The sequence below is a fragment of the Helianthus annuus genome, chromosome 9 (assembly GCF_002127325.2).
Source record: "Helianthus annuus cultivar XRQ/B chromosome 9, HanXRQr2.0-SUNRISE, whole genome shotgun sequence".
Taxonomy (NCBI): Eukaryota; Viridiplantae; Streptophyta; class Magnoliopsida; order Asterales; family Asteraceae; genus Helianthus; species Helianthus annuus.
This window is the reverse complement of record NC_035441.2, coordinates 76,564,589-76,577,806: the sequence shown is the minus strand read 5'-3', so window position 1 is coordinate 76,577,806 and position 13,218 is coordinate 76,564,589. Positions and strand designations below refer to the sequence as shown.

General features: G+C 42.9%; 1 protein-coding gene across 1 annotated transcript; it reads right to left on the bottom strand.

Moving 5' to 3' along the window:
* Positions 1–10,145: 10,145 nt before the first annotated feature.
* On the bottom strand, positions 10,146–12,806 carry LOC118482006 (cytochrome c biogenesis CcmF C-terminal-like mitochondrial protein). The gene is made up of 2 exons (XM_035977401.1): positions 12,041–12,806; positions 10,146–11,095 (listed from the first exon to the last, which is right to left on the bottom strand). The coding sequence occupies exons 1-2, from the start codon at positions 12,804–12,806 to the stop codon at positions 10,656–10,658; spliced, it is 1,206 nt and encodes a 401-aa protein (XP_035833294.1). The 3' UTR covers positions 10,146–10,655.
* Positions 12,807–13,218: the final 412 nt, after the last annotated feature.

Genomic DNA, 13,218 nt, shown 5'->3' with positions numbered 1-13,218 from the left:
GATGTCCAGATGTGTCCAGAACGTAAGATATATGCGAAAATGCAAACTTACGCCGTTTTTGACACTTTTAGTCCCTGTAAGATCATGTAAGCATGTTTTCGCACACCGAACCTATCAAAGCTTATTTCTAAGCCATGTTTAGGTTATATATGGTATGCTTAACTTATGATCAAGTTCCGGACTGTACGTTGCCTTACGAAACGGCAGACTTTTGCAAGTTGACGCAATTAGTCCCTAAGAGCGAATAAACTTGTTTTTGCCATACCAAAGCCTTTAAAACTTATTTCTAAGTTATGTAAAGGTTATTTAAGGTATGTTAAGTTTATGATGATGTTCCGGAGTGTTTGTCGCGTTAAACTGATCGTGTTTACGCACCAGTTTGCGTATAACCCTCTAGAAAGCGATATAGAGTTGAAAATCGATCAAAAATCAACATGGGCACAAAACCAAACATAAATGACAAACATTGGGATCAAAACACACTGTTTTATTAATATTGTATTGTTCAGAGTCTGTAGAATGATTATACAAACACAAATGTCACAGTCTCCCCTACTTCAGGAAATTTCGTCCCGAAATTTATTTAGAGGAAACTTGTGAGAATAGATGTGGATATTTCGCTTTCATCTGATCTTCACGTTCCCAAGTAAACTCTGGGCCACGTTTAGATTCCCAGCGAACTTTGACCAATTTAATCTGCTTGCCTTTCAACTGTTTAAATGAACGGTCCACTATCTCCACAGGTTTCTCAACAAAGTGCATCGTGTTATCAACACGAATTTCATCAAGTGGTATGTGGAGGTTCTCATCAGCTAAACACTTTCTGAGATTGGACACGTGGAATGTTGGATGAACATTTCCAAGTTCAGGAGGTAGCTCTAATCTGTAGGCTACTTTTCCGACTCTTTCAACGATCTTGAATGGTCCAACATAACGAGGTGCAAGTTTTCCTTTCTTCCCAAATCTAATCACACCTTTCCAAGGGGATACCTTGAGTAGGACGTGATCACCAACTTGGAATTCCAAGGCCTTGCGTCGTCGATCCGCGTAACACTTCTGACGGCTTCTAGCTGTCTGAAGGTTTTCACGAATCTTCTTGACCTTATGTTTAGGAGTTCAACCCAACGTCGTTGCCTCATGTTTAGTTCTTTCTGATTGAAGATATGCTGGAGACATTTGTGGTCAGTAAACACTACACACTTTGTACCGTAAAGGCAGTGTCTCCAGATTTTGAGAGCAAAGACTACTGCACTGATGCGTGTTAGTGTATATATATTTTTAGATGTATATTTAAGCCCTTTTTACACTTTTAGCCAAGTTTTAAATTTATAAAACACGATATTCACTAACACTAAACACACATATGGGCAAGTGCACCCATCGTGGACGTAGTATAGTGTTGGTAAGATACCGAGGTCGTCCAAGGACACAAGAGCTTTTAATACCGGTTTATCCTCAACGTCTAATCAAATCAAAAAGTTAGAAAAATGTTTTAAACTAAGAAAAATAAAAACTAACTAAATGCTGAAAATAAAAATAAAATAAAAACAGATAGACAAGATGAATCACTTGGTTCCGACATGTGTATTAGTATAACCTTTGATTGTTTTCGCACTTTTGCACTTGTTTAAGAGATTATCTTAGTTATTGTAGTAGGCCCCTCTTTTGAAGGCGACGTTACCCTCAACCCAGTAGTTTGAGTCAGCAAGGATACAATCCTAAAGGGTCGGATTATTGAAAGATAATGAATTAAGTTATTAATGCAAATTGTGGTAGGCCCCGCTTTTGGCGGTGACGTTACCCTCGGCTAAGTAGTCTGAGTCAGCAGGGATACAGTCCTAAATAGCCGGGTTATAGTATTAATAGTAGTTAACTTATGAGGGGGTCAAAGAGTTTGGATCCCCGCCATCCAATACCTATGGGCATTGAAGGAGATCCTACTAAATTTGACCCAGGTCCCAAGCAGGACCTCTAAACGCTGAACAAGGGCAAGACCCTTACCAAACCGTTCCCTTAACCCCCGACCAGGTAGCCAACATACCTCCATATAGACCGTGGAGATATGAATGGTGAAAATCTTTTATTTTATATAGACAGTAAAATAACGCCAAGACACCACGGACAAACGATAAGGAAAGATCACCTTCAACATAAGTAACTAGTTATTAAAGTCATTAATACAAAACCAAATAAAAAGTGCAAAAGATTAAAAATAAAAAGTATTATACTAAACACTTGTCTTCACCAAGTGATGTAAGAGACTTAGGCAAACATGGCCTTGATTGTCAAGAACTCTTACGATCAATCTTGGATCCCGAGACGACTCACACACTCTACGATGGACAATGGATGATGGTGGTGGATGATGGTGTTATGGTGGTGGTGGGTGGTGGATGAGGTGTGAGAGAGGTGGTGTGCCAAGGGATGAGAGAGAATGAACCCAAGCTCCTCTATTTATAGGCTGAACAAAAGGCTGGACACGGCCCCGTGTCCGCTGGACACGGCCCCGTGCCCGCCTGACACTCTCTCTCCTCATTAATTGTAATTGCGAATTACAATTAATGCGCCTGCTGTACTTTCACCACGCCCCCGTGCTCGCTGGACACGGCCCCGTGGTGGGCAATGGAAGCTTCTACTGGTTTGTCTTTTCTGCTGCTTCCTGGGCACGCCCCCGTGTTCGCTGGACACGGGGCGTGTTCAGACTCTGTTTCTTCCTTTTTGCTTTGGGAGGTGCCGTTGATGGTCCGGGCAGTCTACTTTTGTTCCTTTTCTTGTATTTATGGTAGAATTAGTGGTCTTTTTGCTTCTTTTGTGATTTTGAGCTCATTTCATCCTGAAAATACAAAAGGAAGAGAAAAACACTCTTTTTCCAACATTAGTACTAAAAAATGGTTAGTTTTATGCCTTAATTGATGTGTTTTATATGTTGCATTTTACACACATCATGCACCTAACTCAAGATTATGAGTGGTGTAGTTTTTCTCGTGCACTTTCAGCTGTCTTGATGCATAGGCTATAACTTTGTTTCTTTGCATAAGAACGCAGCCAAGACCTAAATTGGATGCATCACAGTACACAACAAAGTCGTCGTTACCCTCGGGCAGAGATAGAATAGGCGCATTACAGAGTTTCTGCTTCAAGGTTTGGAAAGCTTCTTCCTATTTAGGTCCCCACTCAAAAGGTTTATTCTTCTGAGTTAAAGCAGTGAGAGCAACCGTAATCTTTTTTTTTTGGGTAAAGGGTTACCCGGTAAATTTTATAAATCACCAAACCAAATAAAAACAGGGTGTGCCAAGACACTGACACACACTACTAGTCAAGACAAACCAAGACTAGAACATCCAAGGACAACAACCAACGACAAAAGCATACAACCAGAAACAAAGAAAACAAAGCCCGACAACTAAGCCTCTAGCAACAGGACACCGAACAAAAAACAACAACTCTAGCCCGGGTCACAATCCAAATTCTTTATCGAAATCTGCCAGGAATCCAAGAGGTTACGGTGCTTCCGGTCCCTACCAAGTTTAAAACCCATAATCTTCAATCGAACCGTATTGATGATAACATGGGAAAGCATATCAGGAGTATGTTGGACACTAGAGAATAACCGGTTATTCCTCTCTTGCCATACATAGTACGTAGCGGCCCCAATAAGGAGTTTACCAACAATCCGGTCAAGCTGGCGAGAATTTGCATTTTGCACCATCCACTGCATAATCGAGGACCATGTGTTATTGACACTCTCCATGTTAACCATTTTCCTCACTGAGTCCCAAACTTTCGAGGCAAAGGAGCATTGAAAGAAAAGGTGGTCTCTAGAATCTCGATCATAGTAACAAAGAGGACAACACATAAGAATCAGATTTGTAGTACTACCCGCTTCCCAAGTAGCCATCCTGTCTTGCGTCTTTAACTTATTAGATATCACTAACCACATATGGAATGAATGCCGAGGAATGCATTGACTGAACCAAATCGAGTCGACCCAATCGACCCTATCACCCCTATGACGCAAAGTATTCCAAACTTCCCAAGACCGAAATTGACAAAAATTCCCCTCCATATCTTTCCAACGACATCGGTCAGCCATATCAACTAACGGATGCGGTGGAGGAATATTTATAAGAACCGGAAAAATATCGAACCAAGCTTGGGGCCATTTCCATTGGCCGATATCATCAATAAGATCCGCAACAGTAGACCGAAAGTTAAAACCCGCATTGGCTATTGCCAGAGGAGTAATAAAGGATCTTAGAGGACTACAAGAACACCAGTTATCACTCCAAGCATTCGTTTGCCGACCGCTCAGGATAGCCATCCAAATATAAGGCCTTATGTGAATACGAATTGCAAGAATATGTCTCCATCCCCAGCTTACACTACCACGTTTCGTCACCTCCCAGAAGTTCGTACCTTTCAATTTGTAGGAATGAATCCATTGAACCCAAAGAGAAGGACGATTGTTGATAATACTCCATACATGGCCAGAAAGTAACGCAATGTTCACATCCTTAATACTGCGAACGCCCAGACCCCCTTCTTCTTTCGGCAAGCAAACATTGGACCAAGCAACTTTAGAACGAACATTCCCCTGGGTACCACCATTCCAAAGAAAACGACGCATAGTCTTTTCCAGCTCTTTAACAATACGAACCGGAAGCATAAAAACAGAAGCCCAATATGTGTACATAGAAGCCAGAACCGAATTGATCAGTTGAAGCCTACCGGCAAAGGATAAAGATCTTGACATCCAATTATCAATTCGACGTTTCACTCTCCCAATAAGGACTTTACAATCCCTATAAGCAAGACGGGTAGAAATCAGCGGTACTCCAAGGTATCGGACCGGAAGGGTACCCTCCTGAAAAGGCATCAACCCAAGAATTTGCGTTTTCACATGGTTAGGAACATTGCAAAATAAAATTGTACTCTTGGGAGCACTTGGAACCAAACCCGATATCTTTGTAAAGCTACCCAAAGCATCCCTTAAAACTTTAACCGAGGGCCGATCACCATGAGCAAATATGAAGAGATCATCCGCAAACGAAACATTTATAATCCTTTGCTTAGCACATAGAGAGTGGAATTTAAACGACGCATGAGTTCTCGCTGCATGTTGAAGGAGAAGAGACAAGACTTCCATAACTAGCGTAAACAAATACGGAGACAAGGGGTCCCCTTGTCTAAGGCCCCGCTTCCCATAGAAGAAGCCATGAATGTCACCATTGATGCAAAGGGAATACGATACCGTGGAGACGCACGATATAATCCACTTAACCATTTTCCGATGAAAGCCAAACCTCAATAAAACAGTTTCAAGGAAAGACCAATTAACTGTATCATATGCCTTCTGAATGTCGATTTTCAAAGCACATCTAGAAGGACCTCTATTGGTATGATAATTGTGCATAAGTTCTTGCGTGAGGAGGATGTTATCAGAGATCTTACGACCAGGAACGAATGCCGATTGGTTTATGCTGACCAAGCTATCCAAATTGCCTTTAAGTCTATCCGTGATGATTTTACTAATGCAATTGAATAGCACATTACAACAAGAAATCGGTCTATAATCAAGAACCGAATTCGGGGTCTCCTTTTTAGGCACCAATGCAATGATCGTGTGATTAATCTGTTTAAGCAATTGGCCATTATCAAAGAAAACAAGAATCGCGTCCGTAACTTCCTCACCGACAGTATCCCAAGCATGTTTAAAGAAGGCTGAAGTGAACCCGTCAGGCCCCGGAGCTTTGTTCTCCCCAATGCTAAACATAGCCTTTTTTACTTCCTCTCTAGTCACCGGACGAACCATATGATTTGCAGAATCACTAGAGAGAGTATTAATAAACAAGTTATCAATATCAAGCCGGTCAACATGGTCCGGATTACCCAAGAAATCCGTGTAATGAGCTACAAAAACAGCCGGAACATCATCGCCCTCAAACTGATTACCATGAGCATCTTTGATACACGAAATTTTACTTCTCGCATTTCTACTTTTCACACACTTGTGGAAATATGAAGTATTAGCATCACCCGCACTAAGCCAATCAACCTTAGCTTTCTGCTTAAGAAAGCATTCCTCATCATATGCCGCAACCTGAAAATCACGAAGACACATAGAATGCAAATCACGAAGGCATGAATCTGACGGGTTTGCATCTATTTGCTGTTGAATATGATCTAGATGCTTGCGAAGAGAAGACACATCATTTAAATGTTTGTGCTATCTTAGAGTCTCACGTGGAGGTTTCAAAGCTTTCGAAAGTGTGTGGTAGAGTGTTTAAAAAGTGGGAATGGACGTCTAATGGTGGGGTTTGTAACAAAGGGACCAGAATCATTGTGGGATGGAATGATGATCATTTTCAGCTTATGGTGCTAGCTCAAACGGACCAGGTTATGCATGTCCAGATTAAGTCTAACATCGACTCCAAAGTTCTGCTTGTGTCTTTTGTCTATGCTAAGAACACTTATCAAGAACGACGGGTTTTATGGCAAGACTTATGCAAGCATAGGTTGGTAGTCAGGAATCAACCGTGGATTGTGATGGGGGATTTCAACTCGGCCCTTTATATGGATGATTGTTTGCATGGATCTTCCACTCCTACGATAGGTATGAGGGATTTTTTTGAATGTGTTCAACAAAATGAGTTGCTAGATATTCCGGGCCATGGTCTTCATTTTACGTGGAACCAAAAACCAAGAGATGGGATAGGCGTCCTAAAGAAGATTGATCGGGTGATGGGTAATGTTAGCTTCCTAGATGATTTCCCGAATGCTCATGTGGTTTATCATCCTTACCGGTTGTCGGACCACACGCCATGTATTCTGAAAACGGCTAGAGAGGTCGGCCAAAGCCAAAACCTTTCAAGTTCGCTAATTTCATAGCTACTAAGGATGGGTTTAAGGAATGCGTAGTGGCTGAATGGAGCAAAAAGATTGTAGGTATTCCGATGCTCTCAGTGGTAAAAAACTTCGAAACCTGAAACGTCCCTTACGGAATCTTCTCCGCAAACAAGGTAATTTGCATGCAAGTTAATGAGCTTAGATCTAGTCTGGATGAAGTCCATAAACTGATTGACCAGAACCCGTTTGATGCTGCGCTTCGGGTCAAAGAATCAAACATTATAAAGGAGCTTCATTGTGCTGCTTATGATGAGGAGTCCTTTGTAAAACAGAAGGCAAAACTTGATTGGCTTAGTGCGGGAGATGGCAACACGATGTATTTCCACAATTTTGTTAAGAGTAGGAATGCAAGGAGCAAAATTCACTCAATTAATGATGCTAATGGTAATCATTTCGAGGGTTTAGATGTGGAACATGCTTTAGTTGATCACTATATGAAGTTTTTGGGTATCGAGACTGAGGTTGATGATCTGTCTATGGAGGATTTGTTTTCAAAGACCGTTAGCCCAGTTGAAGCTGATCATATGATTCGTCCTGTGACTAGTGAAGAAATAAAGGCTGCAATGTTCAGTATTGGAGATAATAAAGCTCCCGGGCCAGACGGTTTCACGTCGGTTTTCTTTAAGAAAGCTTGGGATATAGTGGGTGAGGAGGTCTCGGAAGCTATTCTGCAATTTTTTGATAATGGTAAATTGCTTCAGCAGGTGAACCACACTATAATTGCTCTCGTTCCTAAAGTTCCTACCCCCTCTTCAGTTTTGGAATATAGACCCATTTCTTGTTGCAATGTCATTTTTAAATGCATTAGCAAAATTTTGGCAGATCGAATAAAAAGTAGTTTGGGTAGTTTGGTGGATATAAATCAATCTGCGTTTGTCCCGGGTAGGAAGATATCTGATAATATTCTGCTCACTCAGGAGTTAATGCATAATTACCATCTTCACAAGGGAAAACCAAGGTGTGCTTTCAAGATTGATATCCAGAAAGCTTACGATACGGTTAGCTGGTCTTTTCTGAAGTCTATTTTAACCAATTTTGGTTTTACAAGTAAAACGGTTGATTGGATTATGACATGTGTTTCCACCGTTTCCTTTTCACTGAGCATCAATGGGAATCTTTGTGGTTATTTCAAAGGTAAAAGAGGTCTTAGACAGGGTGATCCCATATCCCCTTACTTGTTCACCTTAGTAATGGAGGTTCTTTCGTTGCTGTTACATAAAGCTGCTGATCAACATTCTGCTTTCAGATATCATGATAAGTGCAAGCAACAGAAGATTATCAACGTGTCTTTTGCTGATGATCTATTCCTTTTTGTCAATCCTGACCTGGTAAAGTGATGCGAGACACTTTGGAGTTGTTCACTAGAATATCGGGTTTAACCCCGAATCTAGCTAAAAGCACGATGTTTTTTAGTAACGTCTCTTCTGTGGTAAAACAGGAAATTCGCTCTCTTTTGCCGTTTCAAGAGGGAGACCTTCCTGTTAGGTACTTGGGGGTTCCGCTAATTTCTACTAGACTTATGTATAAGGATTGCAAGATTCTAGTGGACCGGGTAGATAAAAAGATTGATCATTGGATGAATAAATCTCTTTCTTTTGCGGGAAGGCTTCAGCTGATTAAGTCAGTCATATCGGCTACGCACATTTACTGGGCCTCTGTGTTTATGCTTCCGACTCGTATTATTGGTGATATTGAAAAAAGGATGCGGAATTTTTTATGGAGTGGAGGGTTGGATAAAGTTGCTCATCCTAAAGTGGCTTGGAAAAACGTATGTCTTCCTAAGTCGGAAGGGGGCTTGGGTGTTAGAAGGATCCAAGATATGAACAAAGCGCTGCTTGCGAACCACGTTTGGAGTATTTTGCTTAAAAGAGAGTCTCTTTGGGTTAAATGGGTCCATTCTTACAGGATTAAGGGAAAGAACTTTTGGGACATTCCTTTTCGGGGAAGTATGAGTTGGGGGTGGAGAAAAATCCTAACGATTCGATCATCCATTCGTCAGTTTGTTTGGTATTCTATTGGTAATGGCCGGAAAACTAATGCGTGGCATGATAGCTGGTGTGAACATAGCCCTTTGGGAGATTTCATAACCCCTAGACGAATACAAGGGGCGGGTTTTAATATGCGTTCTACTGTAGCAGATCTTGTAGATCACCAAAATGATTGGTTGCGGCTGGCTACGTGGCTTCAGTTATATCCGGTTTTGAGGAATTTTATGCCGCCGATTCTTAACCAAAACACTCCAGATAGGCTGATTTGGAAGGATAGACAAGATAAGCAAAAGGATTTTAGTGCTAGTGAGGTTTGGGAGAATATCCGTTCGCGTGGGGAAGAGGTAGGTTGGGCCGATTTGTTGTGATTTAGTCAATGCATCCCTAGACACTCTTTTCACATATGGCTAGTTATTAAGAATAAGCTGAAAACTCAGGATCGTATGGGGATTTGGGACGTCGGAAGTGCAACCAGTCTAAATCTCATGTGTTGTCCGCTTTGCTGGAATGGTAAAGACTCTCGTGATCATTTATTTTTTCAGTGTCCTTATGGGTTGCAAGTGTGGAATATTGTAAAAGGGATGGCTTACATGGATACAGTTGACGCTAACTGGGACTCTATTATGTCATGGTTTTCACAAAACCCTTCGGGTAAGTCGCCAGAAATGTTAGTTGGTAAAATGGTTGTTGCTGCTTCGACTTATTTTATCTGGCAAGAAAGAAACAATTGGTTATTTTCTCCAAATCAGCGGAATGCTACTTTGATTGCCAATATAGTCCTCCATACGGTTCGCATGAAGTTGATGACGTTCAAGGCAGGGGAGGTTCCAAGAACCCATTATTGTTAGAGCGGTGGAAGTTCCAAGTGAAGACTATGAGTATCGATCCAGGCTAGAGTATTTTGTAGTCTTTGTGTGTCTGTTTTGTTGCCATTGTTTCGGCTTCTGGTTGTTTTTTCGTTGGTTGTTTTTGTTTGGCATGGTTGAGGATGTTTGTTGGTTTGTTGGTTTTGCTAGTCTTGGTATGCCAAGTCTAGCCCTAGTGTGCTTCTCTGGCACGCTCGTGTGATTCTTTATTCTTTATATATAAAATTCACCGGGGTAACCCTTTACCCAAAAAAAAAAAGCGCGAAAGCCTTTGCTTCTTGCTTTCGAGCCCAAGCCTACGTTTGCTTAGTAAGGTTGCTTCTTTTTATATCTCCTCAAAAAAGTAAAGGCGCGTTAGTGCTTTTTATTTATTTTCTTTTTCAATAAGGGGCGGAGCTTGAAGAAGCGAGTCTATCAGAGAAAAAAGTGCTAGTTGTAGCGCGCTAGCGCACATTTGACTAAAAACATGGAAAGTCAAGGCTCTGGGCAACGAGTGGGAGGGAGCCTTGACTTGAAGCATTGTACAAGTGCTTAAGGCTCCTTCGGGCCATGGGTACAACTATCATATAAGGCAAGGCTTGGAAGCAAGCTACCAGCGCCTATCGGCGGGAACTGGGCTTGTCTTGGTTAGTAGTGCCCGCCCATTCTGTCTCGCCTGCCCGCCGACCCATGAATTCTTCAGAGCGGGCCGGCAGGCCGTACGGGAACCGTCGAAGAAGTGCCTCAACGCGGTGCAGCCGCTACTTCTCCTCCTTTTATGCAATTATGAACTACACTTAACTTTATCGATTCCAAGGCAACTTATCCTTTTGGAGCTGACGTAACAAACTACGCGATCCCCCCAATGAAGCCAACATAAATCCGATCCGAATAAAGAAAATAAAAGGCAGTTTCATTATGGTAGTATACTAGCCACCTGTTCTGGAACCGGAAGTTCCAATCGGAGCATATAGATCCGTAATGGATTTGTATGTATAGCCACTTCAGTCGTGTTTGTCGTTTCTTGAAAGTATCTTTTTTCTGGGAAGATGGTCAACCAGAAATTCTTATGTTCGTGATTCTTCATCCACCGATGCAGAAAATGCTCCAGTTTTCCATTCTCATATGAGGCCGGAAAGTTTATTGGCAACAGGTCGACACGAAGTAATTCATCATCCTCAAACATGAGCCGATCGTTAGTTAGGGACGGTTTATAGATCAGAAAATTCCCACAAATTGAATGAAAATTGGGTCCATGTAAATAATCGAGACCTTGCAAACAACAACGCTCCTTCCCCATATGGAGTTCGGAACCCAAAGGCAATCGTTGAGTGAACTGTATCTTCTTTGTGTTAGTTAACCTAAGCCGCACCCTTACTGCTGGGATGGGGCTCGGCCCCCGAACCGTACATGGGACGAGTTTCTGCCTCATACAGCTCGGACCGAAACCCGGGGGAAGTTTAGGAGAGATGGAGAGAGCCAGCAGCTGACAGTTGGGGCGGGGATAAGCTTCCTTCTTCACAAGCTTATCCCTCCCAAAAAACCTACCCGAGAGCGCTTCCCTTTTTTTCTATTCCATCTCATTCCATTCCGGGACAGGCGGCTAATACTAATCTAATAAATGAAGGAGTCATCGTCTGACCAATCGGCTCGGACACCAGACCGCCCGTGCCCGCCCATTTTGTCTCGCCCTAAATGGAATCCCTTAGTTACGCTGCGCCCCGACCCGAGTCCCCACGTCCGCTTTTCTCCGCCCGAAACCCAAGAAGTTGGCTTTGCCAACACAACATTAGGGCCGTCCCCTTCATCCTATGCTGACCCCGGCCCGGGCTGGCTTTTTGGGAAGCCCGTCCCCACCGTGCTCACGGCCCGGCTGGCCTGCCAGCGGTAGTGGGAATTATCCCGTTCCCTGTTCAAAGACTTGGTTGGATGTGGGATCTACTCCACGAGGAGCGGTACGGACGTAGATGATATCATCACGACCTCTCTTTTCGTACCGCTAGGGATGCTTAACGCCACTTTGCCAACTGGCGTTACCTGCGCTTTCGTGTCTCTCAGTGTGGTCAGCACTGGGTGTTTTCCGAGCAGCGAGGCTTACACCCATTCGCATTAGTTCATCCAAAGTTCCTTACCCTTATGCATGGATTATTGAAGAAGCCATCTTCCTATCAAGGTTAAGGAGTCAACTAAGCATCTCAGCGGCGGGATTGAATACCCGGATCGAATCAGAGTTCACGCCGCCCGCCCTGAACAAATAGGAGGCGTGGGCCACAGGTCGCACATAAGCCGCCGGGTCGCACGACAGAAGAACACCCAATATAAAGATGCACACTCCTCCATGTGAAATATTCATCTTCATTGGAGCTTTTTTGTAGTAGTCGTGACCAACAGCCATCAGCTGTCGGCTCGTTGGTAAGGTGAGAGCTTCAAGACCGATTTCTGGTGGCGCACTCCCCACACAAGCAGCACCCGACGAAGGGGGGACGGGTAAAGCTACAAGCCCAAAAACTTCGACCCTTCTTTCTAAATGGAGGTGGCCAGGGCACCTCATCTTGTCATTTCGTCCTTGCTCATTCCCGCTAGGCCGAAGTCTTTGGCCTTTCCTTCTCCGCGCCCGCTCACGCTTCGCTGACCTATCGCGTGGTAAAGAGAAAAAAGTACGAAAGAATAGTAAACGGAGCACACCGCAGAAAGATTCTAAATATGAGAAATCCCCCTTTTTTTCGATAAGAAGGAAATGAAGAACAGGAACGAAACGAAATAAGGCCTTTCTAGCTCTAGTTTCGGATGAGCTTCTCCCAAGGATGTATGGTAATAGAATAGGTTGGCTCGCTATAATGAAGACTCCGCTTTTTGCTCCGTCCATGGAGCGTATGAATTTCCTGGAATGTAGATAGACCAAAAGAGAGACTGAAGGGATAAGAATAGGAATTATAGTACCATTAGAAGAAGGGGCACCTGTGGAAACATCTATACTGACGAACCATTTCAATAGTACGGGTGCTGCCGTGCCATGAGGCACGACCATGGAAGTAATGAAAAAGAAAAAGTTATGTAGTTGGACCATCTTTTCTATCCGTTCGAGTTTTGCTTCTGTAGAGAAGATGAGACGCTCAAAATGAAAGTGTTCGCAACGAATACCGAAAGGGTACCAATGAAGCTGACCATTAATGACTAGTTTGAAGACCAAGAGCGCAAAAAGAATATCATATTAAGGGAGAGGTAATCCCAACTTCACGCGGAACAGTTCGTCTGTGAAGTGTATATAAAAATTCTTATAGATTTCGGAATTTCTCCCATTTTGGGTTAATTCCTTGATAAAGAAATTCAAAGTACCTTCCATCAGATCCTTCTGAAAAGGATGCTCTAAGCACTCACCGGCTCCACAGAAGCCTCAAGGAAATTATAGGCCTCCATACGGTGATATGGAGAAAGTTCCATTATACGAGAAATCTTTTGCTCACCAAGCATAAGATGGA